Genomic DNA, 16,218 nt, shown 5'->3' with positions numbered 1-16,218 from the left:
TTGGATGACTGCACTTTTGAACTAGACTGTAGAGCACTGTTTGTAAGCCTCTTTTCTGACAACCTTGTTTCTAGGATCATTGGGACACTGGCTGGACTTTCTTGATGGATCCCAGACCTTGCTTGTTAGTCTTACTTCTGGATTCTTTGCTGGTGACTTTATTAGGGTGAGTTATTAAAGGTACAGGAGGTGAATTACAGGTGTTCAGTGAAGTTACAACAGATTAGCTGCAAGTGGAGCTATTTATTACTTCCTGGTTTGGGGATATAATGTCAGGTGTCTAAAGTCCCACCTTTTTGGATAGAGGGTAACCGTAAAAAGCCAGTATTGATGGGATCGATTCAAATTTTGTATGTACAGGGTGTATGTCCTATACTTGTTCCTTATGAGTTGGATGAAGTGATAACACTTACTGGAAACTGGGGAACTGGGTATGCTTGCTCATGATTTCTCATCATATATTTGTAAGTTCTATTTCGGACTTTTTTTTTATTATCTTCAACTTACAAAAGTGCATCTTTATGCTGTTGAATCGATGATTACTTTTTAAGCGCCCCCTCCCTTCCCCCCCCTCCTCTTCCCTTTTCTCTTTTTTGAGTATTTTGCCAATTTAAGCTTGATTTTAAGTGGGATGAGTGAAGGAAATTGTATCCCTTTCAAGAGGAACTAAAATTTCAGCCCTTAATCTACCTGAGTCATGAAACAACATAGCCGATGGACGTGGGTAGCGCATCCCAAGTTTCTGTGACTGGGACATGATACTATTGGAGTATAAACTTTATTTTGTACTGTTTCAGATCCCTGCCGTCTACTGTACCTTGTAAAGCTAGAGATGGCATTGGTAAATTTCTTTGATGAGGGCAACTTATTTTATCTTTTGGGCCTTTTTTTTGTTTTTTTGAGGGGGCGGGGGGATTTGGGCTTGGATTTTTTTTTTTTTTCTTGTTTTGGTGCGAATGAATCTATTCATTGGTCGTTATGAAAGAAAGAGAACCTCATTTGTAAATGAAAGAGAGCGATTTTTTGCGGAAGCAGGGGTAAGGTTGTGTCCATTATGACCTTCCCTAGACTCCACAGTGGCAGGGGCCTCGTGCTCTAGGTAAACCTTTTCTTATTAAAGTTTCTCTGAACTGATGGGGTAAAAAATGGCACTTCTCGACCGTGTCTCCAAGGGACAGTTGAACGAGTGACTCATGAATGCTGCCGGGTCAGACGAGCCAATAACTCGAACGCGTTCGGGGCCGTGAGGGTGCCGCAAGGTACTGCCGGTGCTGACTTGAATCTCGGGTGATGGAATAAGGCGGCCAGAAGTGACGAGCAGTCGCGGTCGAAGCAGGAAAGTTTCTAGATCAGATTGACAGTGGAGAGGTAGCAGATCAAGGTTGGACGGATACGGGAATGCCAAGGAAGAGATGGTTGCCTGGGATGGACATCTCACTCGAAAGAAGCACGAGCGTGCCATTGAGCCAGCTTTGCCAGATCGGACAAAATTGATGCCCCCGGCCACCGAGAGTGATTTGGCAAGTTGAGATATGAGCCAGTGAAAACCCAACACAAGAGGCAAATTGACCACCTGCTATTTTCAATTCAAATTCAAGTCCAAATGGACTTTACAACATTTTTCCAAGCCAACACCCTTACTGATTGTCGGTCAATCTTAGCCAGTCAATCTATCTGCTATTGTAACCCTAGTCTCTTCACAGTCATTGCACAAATGTGGGAGATTCCATTTTACCCCCTCGGTTCAGAGGGAAAAGGCTCTTTGAGCCTAAGGTGTACACTGCGCCAAAACAACCTTCTCCACCCTGGTAATAATAATGTAATTTGTTCTGAGATACTACTCTGCCAATGCTTCAAGCAAAAGTGTTCAATAGTCCAAGAAAATAACATTTCATTGAAGAATCAATACAACTCCTGCAGCCCATTACTATTTTTCTCCTTACTTCTGGTATTATGTTTGGCTTGAGAAGCCATGTTACCAGTTGAATTCAAGTGAACCTCCATAGTATTATCTCATAAAGAAGAAAATTCAACCTAGGCAGCTGAGCATATCATCCAAAGAGAAAAGAACCTCCGTTCATACAGAAACAAATTTGCTTAAAGTAACTCTGTGGTAAGGTCAGGCTGTGTTATGCATTCTGGATCAAGAACACATTCTGATATGAGAGAAATGAGTTTGGCATGCCTTCTTGTTCTTGGATCCCAGAATGCATTTGAGAATGCGGGCATTTTGGAATGTGCTCTCAAACTCATTCCGCATTCTCGTTCTTGAATCCTTCAACAAGATTGTCATTGTTTTACATACAACGGCTTCAGGAGCTTGGTTTTCAATGGCAGCAGAACATCAACTGGCGTCTACCTCACCAATTGCATCTTCTTCACTCCCTTTTCCATTGCTTACTTCCTCCTCTTGGACAAGATCCGCACTTCTACCCCTCTTCACATCATAACCCTCTAAGATTGCCGCCATAGTCTCCAGTTCCTTCATTTGCTTTCTCAGCTTCTTCGGCATCGATTTCGTCCAATCCTTCATTATGAGGCCTCCATGGCACTAAGGATGTTGACGATGAGAATGAGCTGGAAGAGATGGGGAGATTATCCATACAGGCGAGTAACGAATAATTTGTGAACACATCAAGACCCAAAATGGTAAGCACAGTAGTTGGGGAGGCCATATTATCAGTGAGGAAACGACGAGCAGATACTTGGAGTGTTTGAAGAATCATGCAGTGAGCATCTGCGGACATGCCGCAGACAGATTCAGTGACTTCATGGCGGCAGGTGAGAAAAGTAAAAGTAAGAGGGGGGGAGGGGGGAAAGGAGGGGGGAAGAAAAGAAAAGAAGAATCCATTCTCCTACAAGTCTGCAACAGAGTGAGTTGAGTAAGGTAGAGATAGCAAAGCCAAGAGCAATCATGCACGGAGAATCACTTCCTTTGAATATGGCCTTCGGTGTATAACTGGTTCACCCCAATTGTGCTCTTCATTCTATTGAACTTGATGATCGACACTTGAGGACCCAAAAAAATCAAGCAAAATAAAGGAAGCAACCCCAGGTAACTTGAGTACCTTACATTCTGGAGCGACTCAAATCCATCTATCTCTATCGCTACAAATCTGAAGAGGTGAATCCATTGCCCTCCATCACAACCATGTTACAGCTGCCTGAGGCAGTGACCTATCAAATGATGGAGCAACCAGCCCAGTAGGAGACCCTAGATCACCATTGAGATCATCAAGATGAAGAGAAAGTTAACGACTACAAGGTACCAGGTCAAAGTTGGACAAGAAACCGGCGTCCGACAACATGCTGGTAAAGCTGCAGCAAAAGATGGAGACAAATGTTGAGGACGCAACTAGCCTAAAACAGAAACAACACCAGCAAGGAAAAATTTTCACCGTGAAATTCATTAGGAATGCATTCTCAATCCAGAGAGAAATATATGTTCTAAACAGCTTTCCCATTCTATAGGAATGAATTCTCCACTCTAAGAACGGAAATGCATACCAAACAGAGGCTCAGTCTTACAAAGAAACTCTTTCACCATTCCCTGCCATAAACAACTCCCTGAGTTGCTCAAGCGACAAGAAACTCTTACCTACAAAATAATTGTATCCCCATAATCCTTTGTAGATGTCTTTAGAATTTTTCGCAATGAATAAAGATTCACAAACTGATTCTTCAAGACTTGCATCTTCAGGTCTACCAGCAGTTCCGTGGTAGAATTTAGGCTTCCAAACAGAATAGAAAGAAGCAAAGTTCTCTCCCGGTGGGTGGGGGTGGGGAAGGTGGCTGCAAAAGCAATATATAAACAAACTATATTGTGGTAGAAGGGTCCAACAGTTGAATCAATGTAGCTGATATTGAGAAGATTAAGCAAAGGAAAGGCATTTTAGGGGGCAATGTAGAAAGCTCCATCTTTCTGCATTAATGCAGGAAACAAAGATGAAAAGAGTGAGGGAAGAAAAAATTCTCTATTATGTAAAAAAATATTTTACACATGTATAGTTGCAACAAGGCATCAGTATCCCATGATGGACAATGCTTATTCCTTTTGGGAGGACAATGTGGTTAATTTGACTATCATCAGTATAAGCACAGTTGCAATAAGTAGAAGGTAAAAACACTGCATGTGCGCGCGTGCGTTATTTACTTGTTTCCCCTCTCAGATGCTTTTTGTTTACTTCACATCCAAAGGAGTCCTTCCTCTTCTCTTTTATTCAATTCACATCATTTGCGGAAACGGTACCTGTTACCTTGTCTAACTGAATCTTTTGTGAAGTTCTGAAGCATCAAAGCTCTTGTTTTACCATCGGGTTTAAGCCCTCTCTCACGCATTTTCATGTACAGTTTCCTTGCGGATGTGGTTTTACCCCTTAGACACATCCCTTGAATAATAGTGTTGTAAAGAGACACATCTGGAGCAACATGCTGCCAAACAAACAAAATCAGTTAGAGATTCACATTTGGGATGTTAAGATCTACAACAGAGATGGAATGCAACAGAATTTTCCTTGAGAAAATCAGAAGACCAACACAAAGGTTATTGGTCAAAAGAATGAAATAACAAATATGAAATTTACAAAAATCAACATTTCTGGGGGTCGCCATTCCAAGGTAGATTCTGGAGGTAACAGCATCTCTTATTGTGTAGGCAAGTGGGTTTCTGGCTAGCTAATCGGTGAAGATAAACTGTCAGTAAGAGTCCATCGTCCATTCACATGCTTGTGGAAGTAGAATTTTCTTTGCAAGTCAAAACTCATAATATTTCTAAGGTAGAGTTTGGATTCAGTACTTGGAAGTCCAAATGAACTGAGGGAAATCAGTAGGTACAAGTCTGCCGGCAAGTACTGAACATTCATAATTCAAAACAATAAAAAGGGAGAGATAATGTAACATGCTAAGAACTGAGAACTTACTTCTAGAATTTCCTCCACTTCGGCCCAGAGAGATCCCCAAATGCAAGCTCGTATTAGTGACAGATAAGTGAATATATCTGGAGTGCAGTTCTGGTGAACCATGTGTTCATATACTTGCAGAGCAACTTTTGGCTTCCTTGCAACCTCACAAGCACCAATAACAAAATTATATGATGCAGTTGGCACTGGTAGTCCACTAGTTTCCATCTGCCATAGAAGTTGCAGAGATTGATCCCATAAAGCTAGTCTTCGGCAAGACATTAGAGCTTTATTATACAGATGAAGATTTAGTTGAGAATTCTGCTCCCTTTTAATGCTCTCAAACAGCCTTAGAACATCTCCATATCGGTTACCGCTGTACAAAGCACCGAGCAATGCATTCCATGTGTATGTATCAGGTGCATGACCCAAAGATCTCACGAGATCATAAACCTTGAAAGCTAATTCAACTTCCCCTGCTTTCCCAAGTGAATTGATCAAGGCATTGCAGGCAGTTGTACTTGGGTTGAATCCACTTTCCAACATGTTCTGGAAGATACTCAGCGCCAAACTCCACTTCCCATCTTTTGTGCAGGTTACTATTACAGCTATCATAATATCCTCGCTTGGTTTCAATCCATCTTGGATCATCTCATGGTAGGCATCAAGGGCAAGTTCATTCTGATCACATCGAACAAAAATGCTGACTAACAGATTGTAAGTTATTGTCGTTCCACTCTGATGATTCTCCTTCATATTTCTCCATATTCTTTCTGCTTGAACCCAGTTGTTTGCTTTTGCACAAATTGATATCATAGTATTGTAAACAATAGCATCAAAACAATTCTTAGCCACACCTTTGGCTTCCAATTCACCAAACATTTTGAGGGCTGAATCGCTACCTCGAGTGTTTGCAACTGCTTTGAGGATCAAGCTATATGTATGGCCGGAAGTCATTTCCTTCTCCTTCATCATATCAAAAATTCTCAAAGCATCATCAAGCAGCTGGTTCCTCAAAAGACACGAGAGAAGTGAATTACATGCATGTAGACTAGCTTGAAGACCTGAAACTTCCACAGACATATACAGATCGAAAGCACTTCTAACCTTATTAGATCTGCTAAGGCTCAAGATCCTTTTTGACAGTACCTGTTCATCCCTCTCCTCTAGAAAATACAGTCTGGGTTCAAGCAGACCAACCATAACTTCAGAGTCAGAAGAAAGTGGACTAGCTGCACTAGTATTAACATCAGAATTATCCTGAAACTCTAAATTTCTCCAGGTAGGCGACTGCTGTTCATAAGAAACTGTACCAGGTTCCTCTTCTCTTTCGTGAGTCGATATTATTCCTTCGTCTTCCTTAAAACCCAACCCAGATTCTAAGCAAGTAGCCACAAATGGATTAACCCTTTTCTTTATAGATTCAACTGGCCACTTCATTACTGGCAATCTTATCATCTGAGTTCTGCTCAAACAACCATAATCGTTAACCACCGATGCCATATTTAGGCTACGTACTCTAGAATGCCTTTGTTTCAATTTTCTGCTGGACAAACTAAAATCTATATTGCAAAGAAAACATTCAAGACAGATTCTTCTTTCCCTAAAAACCGGGAATTGTTGCGCAGGAAAACTGTTGGATGTAATACAAAGCGCAAGCGGACTCCTCAAAATTTCTACCATATCTGAGTTCCAGAAAGATAAACAGGTTCACGGATCAATATTGAGACTAGCAGAACAGTTACCCGGGGGAGTTGAAGCTCTTGCTAGCCTATATATATGAAGGAAACAGAGACCCTTGTTATTTTTCTAAATTCAAGAGATGTCAGCTCAACAGAAGTTATGCTATCAGCTCAAGAACTCCAAGGGGTCAGAAATGGGTCAAAACCTACATCAATTGAAGCACTTCAGACTCCAGAACTATGGTAAAACTGATCCTACGCATCATGTGAGGAAAACCCATCTAAATAGAAACAATCCAAGCATGAAGACATAGGTTTCCTTTCGAAAAACCACTGGAAAAAGCCTACAGTATGGAAGAAACCCCTTGAGATAAAGGCTGTAAGATTTTTTTTGATTGGGTGATGTTGTATCCTTTCGCGAGAGAGAGAGAGAGAGAGAGAGAAGTAGACCTGGAGAAAGTGTGAAATGTTAAATGGATGGAGATGGTGCAGGTCTCTGCGGATGCTGGATGGATGTTGAACAGAACCAGAATTTTTGTATGAAATAGGATGATGGGTGAACCCTCCTCCTCCACGGGTGGCGGAAATCTTTCGACTCTTTTATTTGTCTAGTTGTAACAATCCATCTTGAACACACGATAACTCATCACCTGTAACTGTGGAAGCATTGGAGCTGATTGCAGGTGCAGCAGGGTTTTAAAACCAGGAACTGGTGATGGAGTCGGTCTCTGCCGATATCTGATTCATAATCGGATCGAAATCGGTCTCAATAACCTTTAGAATAGATCATTTGAGCTAAAAACTCACCGATTCGAGGAATCTTGACCTGAATATTCCGATCTAAATCTGCAGAAATCAGAACCCATCCCAGCCGATCCGATCCACCGATTTTGAAAACCTGAGATTAGGGATTTTTGTCTGCTCTATTACTGGCATCGTCCATTTTCTTCTATTTATCCTTAAATGGTTGACACATGGCATGTTTAAATCCCGTGGTAAAAAATAAAGATAATTCTCAAGGTCAGTTCCATTATTGACATCCTCCATTTTGTTTCATCCCCTCCCCCCCCCCCCCGATTAGGGGTATCAAAACCTAATCCGATCGTGAAAAAAAAAAAAAACCCCACCCCAAGGGGTCAGTTCAGTTGGCAAAAAACAAACTTCTCAAATAAGAGATCATGAGTTCAAACCACTTGGGCTTATTCCCATCCCCTAACCCCCTCAAACTCTCCAATTCTCACTAAAAAAAAAAAAAAACCTAGTCTGACCGGTAAAATGAGTGAAACCAACCAAAAAAACTTGGTCCGAACCAAAATCGATTTTGGTAGATGTATTCAAAACTAAAATGTTTGTCATTTGTTTTAAGAAAAAAAAAAGTTCTTTGTGAGGGAGTGTACTATCACACCAAACCATAGAGGGAATGAAACGACCGCAACACATACCATGAGAGGTGAGAATCCCACCTCCCATGATACCAACGGACGTGCTCTCATTGCACGTAGGGGCTACACTCTCCACAAAGAACCCCAACTCTTTGTTTTATTTCCAATTTTTTTTTAAAATAAAGATATAAAAGAATTTTCAAAAATAATTTGAAAGTCATTTATCATTATTTCATTATCAAAATATATCATCATCATGCATATATATGTGAAAAATGACATTATTCCCTTCATTTGAAAAGAAAAAAAAATCCCCTATTTAATTTACAGAGAGGTCCTCATTGGGGGACATAAGGCCATGATCAAACATAGTGAAGAACGAAATGACCACTCTACCCCCATAAAAAGCGAAAATCTCACCTCCAAAATACTAGCGTGCACTCTCTTTGGCTGACGCGCATGCGCTCGTCGCCTCCTCCCCCTTAATTTATCACCGACCTCTAATTTGATTAACATAATAAGTTCTGGCATGTGATATAAAACACCATACACATCCCTAGTCAAACTTAAGTAGGAAGAAAGCATAAAAAACATGGAAATATTAGAAGTAAGGGGGAGCGTGGCCCTTGTGCGAATGGGCCAAAGAGAGTGCGCGAGGAAGCATCATGAAGTGGGATTGCAACTTTTTATAGGGGTGGGGCGGTCATTTCGCCTTGTCTGACCATGGACGGTACACTCCAAACAGAGAATTTTCTCAAAGTAAATAGGGAGAGAAAGAGGTTATCATTTCGGAAGAGAATTTCACTGAGTGAGAGAGAGAGAGAGAGAGAGAGTTCACAGATCGATCTCCCGTCCCTGGTTGGCTGGTAGGGTCACCGTCAAAGTGAGAACGTAATTGTGCGTTTTGCATGTGCTTACGGAGCCGTTCTGTCCCATTCCTTTCACAGTCCAGCTCTCCAGTTCCAGCTCAATTCGGTCGTCCCCGTTCTGCTGTGCTGCGCTGCTTTGCGCTGTGCCGCGAAGTGCAAGGCTGTAGTCAAATCACTACGAAGGTACGTTCTGTATTCCTTAGCATTCTCAGCTTTCTCTCTGTCTCTCTGCTTGCCTTCTTCTCAGCTTCCCCACCCCCTCTCAGATCTATAATTGGGAGGAAAAACAGAAGGAAATCATCATCTTTTTCTCCCATTAATTATACCTCTGGCTTAGGGCCTAAATCTGATGTCGCATGGCTTTCTCTGTGCGTGTGTGTGTGTTAAGTTTATATATGTTTTTGGTTATGGGAGTTATTTGTAAGTCGTTTGCCAGGATTTTCTCTGTTTTCGTAGCAAATATTTTAATCGTTATCTCACTTTAGTGCTCAGTTCATGCAGCATTCCATTATACTATTTCAACAAACTCTTGCACAGACAGTTCATTGCTCTCTAATCTTACTAAGAAAGCTCCTTTTTTTCTATAAAAAAAAAAAAGAAAGAAAAGAATTGATCGCAACTGAACTAGACTATAAAAGATTGGCAATAGTGCGGTAGCCTTCTTTTTATTGGCTGCTGAAACGGCATCTTCTTGCATACACAAACTCTACAGACGCAGTAATTCTATCCCCCATTGAAAAATGACATAGGGCTTTCCAAACTTTGCTGCAGGGGGTTAGGATATAATAGAATGATTTGAACACCATGAGCTCTTATCTAAATTGTCCATTTCTTTGCAACTAATTTGTTTCTCTTTATGAGCAAAGGTTGATAATTGTGTCTTTTGAGTTTCTTAACTCATAATCTACATTTAACAGTTACCACAACAACATATTAATGTTGCATCTTCTTTAACTTTGACACATTTAGAGGTGAAAATTGCGGTAAGAGAATTGGTTTTGAGTAAAGTGTGTTGTCACAATTCTTTCTAAGAAGCAATCTCGAAGAAAAGGTACATTCTCTATAGACTCAGCTTAACCACTACCAAAGAAGAAGCAAAACAAGAGTTAGTGCCCACCATTGTTTCAAATGTCAGAATGAAATTCTATTTATTTTAAAAGAAAGAAGCAAAGACCCATATAGAGACTGTAAGACTTGTTTTCCATCTCATATAAAACACATTGGACTGAAATAACTGAACTTGACCCATATGTGAATTCTAAAGAATGTAAATGGACACCAACCATAATTAAGCTAGTCTACATAATATGAGGAAAAAGTAGGGAAGGGAAAACTGAACGTTACCTGTATGTGAACTCTAAAGATGTAAATGGACACCAACCATAATTAAGCTAGTAGACACAAATATGAGGAAAAAGTGGGAAAGGGAAATGAGAAATTCTTTTGAATCGTCACCTGGATCTTTTGAACCGATACAGGAAAGTGGATCAAATAAATAGATATTGATAAAGAGATCACCAACTTATTTTTTGGAGGCAAATATTGACATATAGCATGCTAACTGATGTGGTTTATGACCCTGCATAACATAGCCTATTTATTGCCATAGCTTCATGGGTCTTCTTTGGCGGTATTCTCACATCATATAATTCCTGACACTGGACAATGGTATAATAATCATAAACTCATGCTGTGCTAATATTTATGGTCTATTGTGCAAACTGCAAAATCCATATTACTTTTAATAACCAAAACAAGTGACAGTGAATCAAAATACGGCCTTAATTTCTGGAGGTCTACTGTGTATGTGAATCATTACTGTGTAATGGCATGGCTTTCCTGGAAAAAGGCTCCGGAACGTAAGAGTTTATTTTTGGTTTGTCAGGTTTGTGTTGATTGGTTGGACAATTGCCTCCCACAAGCTTCAATCAGGTTAGTGCTGAATCGAGAAATAAATGACATTAGTTCCTTGGGCAGCTTAAGTCTACTCTCATTTATCATTCCCCTCTCCTGTCTCATTCTCTTAAACGATAACCTTAAATCAATCTCCTTGAAGATAAAAAAGTGGCTGCCACAGCCACGGCTATGGTCACTTGCGTTTGTGGTAGTAATGGATTTTTTTTCTTCGCTTGGAGTTTAGTGAATTTTGAAATCCAGCAGATTTTGCAAGTTTGAGTTTGAATATAGTCAATGCTTCTCTGGATTCCTAGTTTAGAGTTTTTTTCTTCTCTTTTTTTAGCAATTAAATGCAACTTAACTACTAATTTGTCTTAATTGTTGGAAACTACTGGTGTTTGCTAACTGTTTTTCTTGATTTTTTTGGTGCATTTTTCCTTCTTACCCTTTTGAGTTTGGGTGAATATATGGAAACTATGGCAGCTGCTTGCACATATTTCTATCACCAGGTTCTCATAATGGCGATTAACTGAGCAGTTTTAGAAGATACAATGCCATATAATTAATTTTTTTCTTTAACAGGTGAAATTAAAGGAAAGTTCACTTTTGTTTTCCTACTACTTATGGTTGGCTTGTTTTGGTTTTTCGTCTAGCAGCTGTGCCTCTAGTTTTTGGAGCTTTTTTATTTTCCTTTGTGTTTGTGTCTATGAAAGTGATCCAAAATGAGCATTCAAAACTCTGACTAGCTAAGAAGGTCCATAACATTTTTTCCTGGACCCAATTGTCGATCCAAAGAAATTCTTGTTTCCATCACCAGGTAATAAGTGAGTCCATTTCATGGGTGGTTAAAATATTCCTCCATGTCCACACCAACTGTAGCTTGGGATTCAAAGAAAGTTGCAGGAGATGTTTCTTAATCTGGTAGTCTCTTTTCTGTAGGAAATTCTAAGCTTTCATGCCATAGGCTGATCTAATTCCTACTCAAAGCTCATTCTTCAAGTCTACAAACTTGCTTCAGCTAACTAAAGCAAGTGCTTTTATCAATATTCCCTGTCCACAAAACATTTCTTTGTAGTGCATCTATCGTATAGTTTGTGAAATTTGTGACATAAAGCTCAGGTCATGATTCAGAATGGTACTTCTTATTGCCTTTTCAATGTTATCTGATCTTGATATGATTATTACTGAGTGTCTATTGTTACGGATTGAGGACTTGCCAAATATTCTTAATAATTAAAGAATGACTAAATGGAACATTCAGGCTACTTTAAATGTTCTTGGGTTTGGTGAAAATTTTAAAATACAGGGGTAGAATTGAAGATATCATGTTACACATCATTGGTGATGGTGCTAGACTGTTAGTACTTGGTTATGGCTTTATAACTGGCATCCTTGACCTGAATTGATTCTAAGGAATGGAAACAGAATTAGATACAAGTCTTCTCTTGACACTTGATTTGGTTAAGGACATTATTCACGAGTGGAATTGGGACCATGGAGCATCTACCTCTGATAGAAGGGTTCTTGACTTATTGAAGCTTGTGGTCAGCTTGATTCAGTCTAAAGGCCACACCACACAGATTTGGATATTGTTATTTGGAAAGGTAACCTTAATGAAGATATTATGTTGAATGGTATGGGGCTGTTTGGTTCAATGGGAGAATTCCTAGACAGTCATTCACAGCTTGGAGGGCTTTGCTGGATGGTAAACTAATGAGGATCATCTAATTAGTTCTGTGTGGGCATTGTTTATGTTGACATAGTTTGGAGGAACAATATCGCTTAATATTTAAACGGAGCTTTACTTCAGCTTGCTTTGAGATTATGAAATTATGTTTGAATTGAGGGGGCTGGTTCATCTGCTGGAGGTGAGGGTAATTATAGCCAATAAGTACAGGGGTCTGTTTCTATCGATGAGGTAGGGAGATTGTTTTTTGTAATACAATATATCATATATGGAGGGAGAGAAAATTTATACTTTTCTGGAATAAGACCAGATCTTCAATACAGCTTATTGCTGCTATCAAGAATGATGTTATTGATAGCTGCAGATCTGTTCATTTCCTTGGTGAGGACAGCCTGTGTTATAGATAATTATCTTCAGCTTGGCAATAGTGGGTGGAATGGTTGAGGTAACTTCCTAGACAGATCACTTCTCCTTGTGGCAAATTACCTATCATTGTGAAAGATCCTTGGTGCAATAAGAGATGCTTATGGGTGAATTGCTAGAAGTGATTCTGGTTCTACTTTATTTTCCTATGTGGAAACAGGGACTGATCTGTAATCTGCACAGAGTTTTTTGGCTTTTTGCCTTGTTCTGAGGTCTATCCTCATGCCCTTGGGGAGGTTGCTTTACATCTCAGACAGTTGTGATTCCCATCTTGTGGTGGATGTTTTGAATGGTAAAACAATTTGCCCTTGGTATATTTGACATATTCATAAAGTGATTTCTCACATAGCTGCTACTTTAAAACTTTGAAATTTCTTCATACGGACAGAGGTGAATTTAGCAGCAGATTTTTTTGCTTCTTTGAATCCTCATGCTAATGAAGTGCTACATCCTTCTCATTTTCTTCCTAATCTATGTACTTAGTTAAAAGGGTGAGGATAATTGTATGTATACCAGAACGCCATTGCTTTATTTTCATGAAATTTTTACTTCTGCTACTTTGAAGTGAGAAATCTTAAGAACCAGTTAGTTAATGTTTGATTATTTCTAAGAAATGGATTTACCAAGGTGCTATGACTTTGAAGCCAGAGTGGATAATTTTTCTTGGGTATATAAGCTTAGAAAATTGTCTGGACATCTAAAATATGATCAAAAAATTAAACAAGTTACTCTGATTTTTGGAAATAATACTTAATGTTGGAGAGATCAGGAGTTCAGGACTCATGTCAATTTTTGAAAAATCTACAGATCAACATCATATCATTAACAGAAATTATTTAAAAATTTTATCAGATGGACCATGTCAGTCTATACATGTATGTGCATAACTGCATGGTGCATAAATATATTGTGTTCATATGGTTGTGTGTGTTTCGATATGCCTGAAGATTGTCCTTTTCTTTTTGGTAGAATAGCTTCTTTCAACTGTGAAAGAATGCAAGGTCATTTTTAGAATGAGTATTTTAGACATTGCGGTTATGTGGTTATTCTTCCCTTCTGTTTCTAGTCGTTCAAATGTGCTATTAAAGCTTTAAAAAAAAAGTGCTTTGCATTTTTCTTGCCTATCCTCCACCATATTATGATTTTATTTGGTAAAATGGGCTCACTTCTGACAGAAATGGAAACTTTTCCACCTATGTCATGGTGGGGTTTAAATCCACCTAACACTAGGTTTCAGAAAATCAACCACAAACTAGAATTGTTGACAAAGAAAATATTCCAGAATCAAAGATGTGGAACTTTAGAATGTAATTAAATGATGTTGTAAACTGGTTTAGATTCTAGAATAGCTCAATATGTTAAGGATTTTCATATTCTTAAAAATTAATTTCTTAGATTGGTCTAGAGTAGCTCAATGTGTAAGGGCATTCTTGTTCTCTTTTACTGATAAGAATTTTCATGACCTTGTAGATGCCTAATGATGCGGAGAATCCCAAAGGTAATGAGACGCAGAAAAGCACAGACAGTAATAATCCCTCTGCTGAGATCCCAGCAAAATGGTACGATATAATTTTCCAACAGGCATCCGTATATGGAATAGCTGCCGGCTATTGCATTTCAGCGTCTCTTCTCTCGATCATCAACAAATGGGCAGTAATGAAATTCCCGTATCCCGGGGCACTGACTGCCTTGCAGTACTTTACAAGTACCTCTGGCGTCCTTCTCTGCGGGTGGCTTAAACTTGTTGAACATGACTCACTTGACCTAATGACCATGTGGCGCTTCCTACCTGCAGCAGCAATATTCTACCTCTCCCTCTTCACAAACAGCGAGCTTCTCCTCCATGCTAATGTTGACACTTTCATTGTCTTCCGTTCAGCAGTCCCCATCTTTGTTGCAATTGGGGAGACTTTCTACTTGCACCAGCCCTGGCCATCAATCAGGACATGGATCTCACTTGCTACCATCTTTGGTGGAAGTGTGCTCTATGTTTTGACTGATTATCAGTTCACATTAACAGCCTATAGCTGGGCCATGGCGTACCTCATTAGCATGTCAGTGGACTTTGTGTACATAAAGCATGTGGTGATGACGATTGGCCTCAATACGTGGGGTCTTGTGCTGTACAATAATCTTGAGGCCCTCCTTTTGTTCCCGTTGGAGCTACTTATTATGGGGGAACTAAAGAAGATAAAACATGAGATTTCAGACGAATCAGATTGGTACTCACTAGGGGTGTTATTGCCAGTGGGTCTGTCCTGCTTGTTTGGTTTGGCCATCTCCTTCTTTGGGTTCTCATGCCGGAGGGCAATCTCAGCTACAGGATTCACAGTGCTGGGTGTTGTAAATAAGCTCTTGACGGTTGTTATCAATCTGATCATCTGGGATAAGCATTCATCAGTGCTAGGGACAGCAGGGCTGTTGATTTGTATGGTTGGTGGAGTTATGTATCAGCAGTCAAGTAACAAGCCTAAGGTTCTTACAGAAGCAAAAGCACAAGAAAGCGAAGAGGAACAACAGAAGTTACTTGAAATGCTGAGTGACCCAGAAGAAAGAGTTACTGTAAAGGAGGTTGGGGATTCAGGGGAATCAAAATGAGGGTGTCATTTTCCCCTTTTCTTGTTAAAATCAAATGTAGGCATTCTTTTGTTGTGTTTTCTTTGGGCCATTGGAAGAGTAAAGAAAACATCTTTTTCTCCCTCCCCCAATTGGTTTTCAATTCTCCAATGGTGTGGCTATATAACTTGCCCAGTTGGGTGAACCATTACACGTAACCCACGGTTAGTTAGACCACATGGAATGGTTTGGATTTGCCACATATCAAATTTTTTAGACTCGGACTCAACTGTATAACCCATCATGAATTAGGTTAAAACTCAACATGTGAGCCAAGGTATCATGTTGGCTAGTAGATAGGCATTTGGGAATTGGAACAAATGTTACTTGTTCGTTTGCAAGATTTTATTTTTCTTTTTAGAACATGACCCGGCTGACCTACGACCAATTCCATTGCCCCTGTAAGCTATAGTTCCCACTCATGACATTTTAGGGGTTGCTTAAGCATTCGATTACTTGGGGTTTATATTTGGTTTTATTTTTCTACCCAAAAAAAAAATATGTGGTTTTATTTAAATGAACCGCCAAACTAGCTAAATAGAGTGATTCTACCAATTGGTTAAAAAATGAAAAAATGAGTCTTCAAGCCCCTCGCCCCTCCTCTTCGACACACCACATAATGAATTTATCTGGCAAATGGTTCTCCAAATGGCTGGCCATCTTCATAGCCAAATTTGAGCCACATGGATGGCTGATCTGACCAATCAGAACCACAGGATTGGTCGAGGACCCTCTTTATTAATCAAATGTCATAAACACTAAAAG

General features: G+C 39.7%; 2 protein-coding genes across 5 annotated transcripts; one reads left to right on the top strand and one right to left on the bottom strand.

Moving 5' to 3' along the window:
• Positions 1-4,214: 4,214 nt before the first annotated feature.
• LOC122656184 (pentatricopeptide repeat-containing protein At3g29290) lies at positions 4,215-6,687 on the bottom strand. Of its 2 annotated transcripts, XM_043850651.1 has the most exons (3): positions 6,513-6,687; positions 4,920-6,109; positions 4,215-4,431 (listed from the first exon to the last, which is right to left on the bottom strand). In XM_043850651.1, the coding sequence occupies exons 2-3, from the start codon at positions 6,099-6,101 to the stop codon at positions 4,231-4,233; spliced, it is 1,383 nt and encodes a 460-aa protein (XP_043706586.1). In that variant the 5' UTR covers positions 6,102-6,109; positions 6,513-6,687; the 3' UTR covers positions 4,215-4,230. The 2 variants fall into 2 exon arrangements, with proteins under 2 accessions (XP_043706586.1, XP_043706585.1); XM_043850650.1 differs by having other exon boundaries at positions 4,920-6,687.
• Positions 6,688-8,998: 2,311 nt separating this feature from the next.
• Positions 8,999-15,532, top strand: LOC122653598 (GDP-mannose transporter GONST3-like). 3 transcript variants are annotated; one of them, XM_043847492.1, is made up of 2 exons: positions 8,999-9,014; positions 14,308-15,532. In XM_043847492.1, the coding sequence occupies exon 2, from the start codon at positions 14,308-14,310 to the stop codon at positions 15,433-15,435; it is 1,128 nt and encodes a 375-aa protein (XP_043703427.1). In that variant the 5' UTR covers positions 8,999-9,014; the 3' UTR covers positions 15,436-15,532. The 3 variants fall into 3 exon arrangements, with proteins under 3 accessions (XP_043703427.1, XP_043703426.1, XP_043703425.1); XM_043847491.1 differs by lacking the exon at positions 8,999-9,014 and adding an exon at positions 9,041-9,154 and having other exon boundaries at positions 14,301-15,532; XM_043847490.1 differs by lacking the exon at positions 8,999-9,014 and adding an exon at positions 12,810-12,859.
• Positions 15,533-16,218: the final 686 nt, after the last annotated feature.

Source organism: Telopea speciosissima, chromosome 3 (assembly GCF_018873765.1).
Source record: "Telopea speciosissima isolate NSW1024214 ecotype Mountain lineage chromosome 3, Tspe_v1, whole genome shotgun sequence".
NCBI classification, from domain to species: domain Eukaryota; kingdom Viridiplantae; phylum Streptophyta; class Magnoliopsida; order Proteales; family Proteaceae; genus Telopea; species Telopea speciosissima.
The sequence above is the reverse complement of the archived record's forward strand: the minus strand, read 5'-3'. Positions and strand labels throughout refer to the sequence as shown.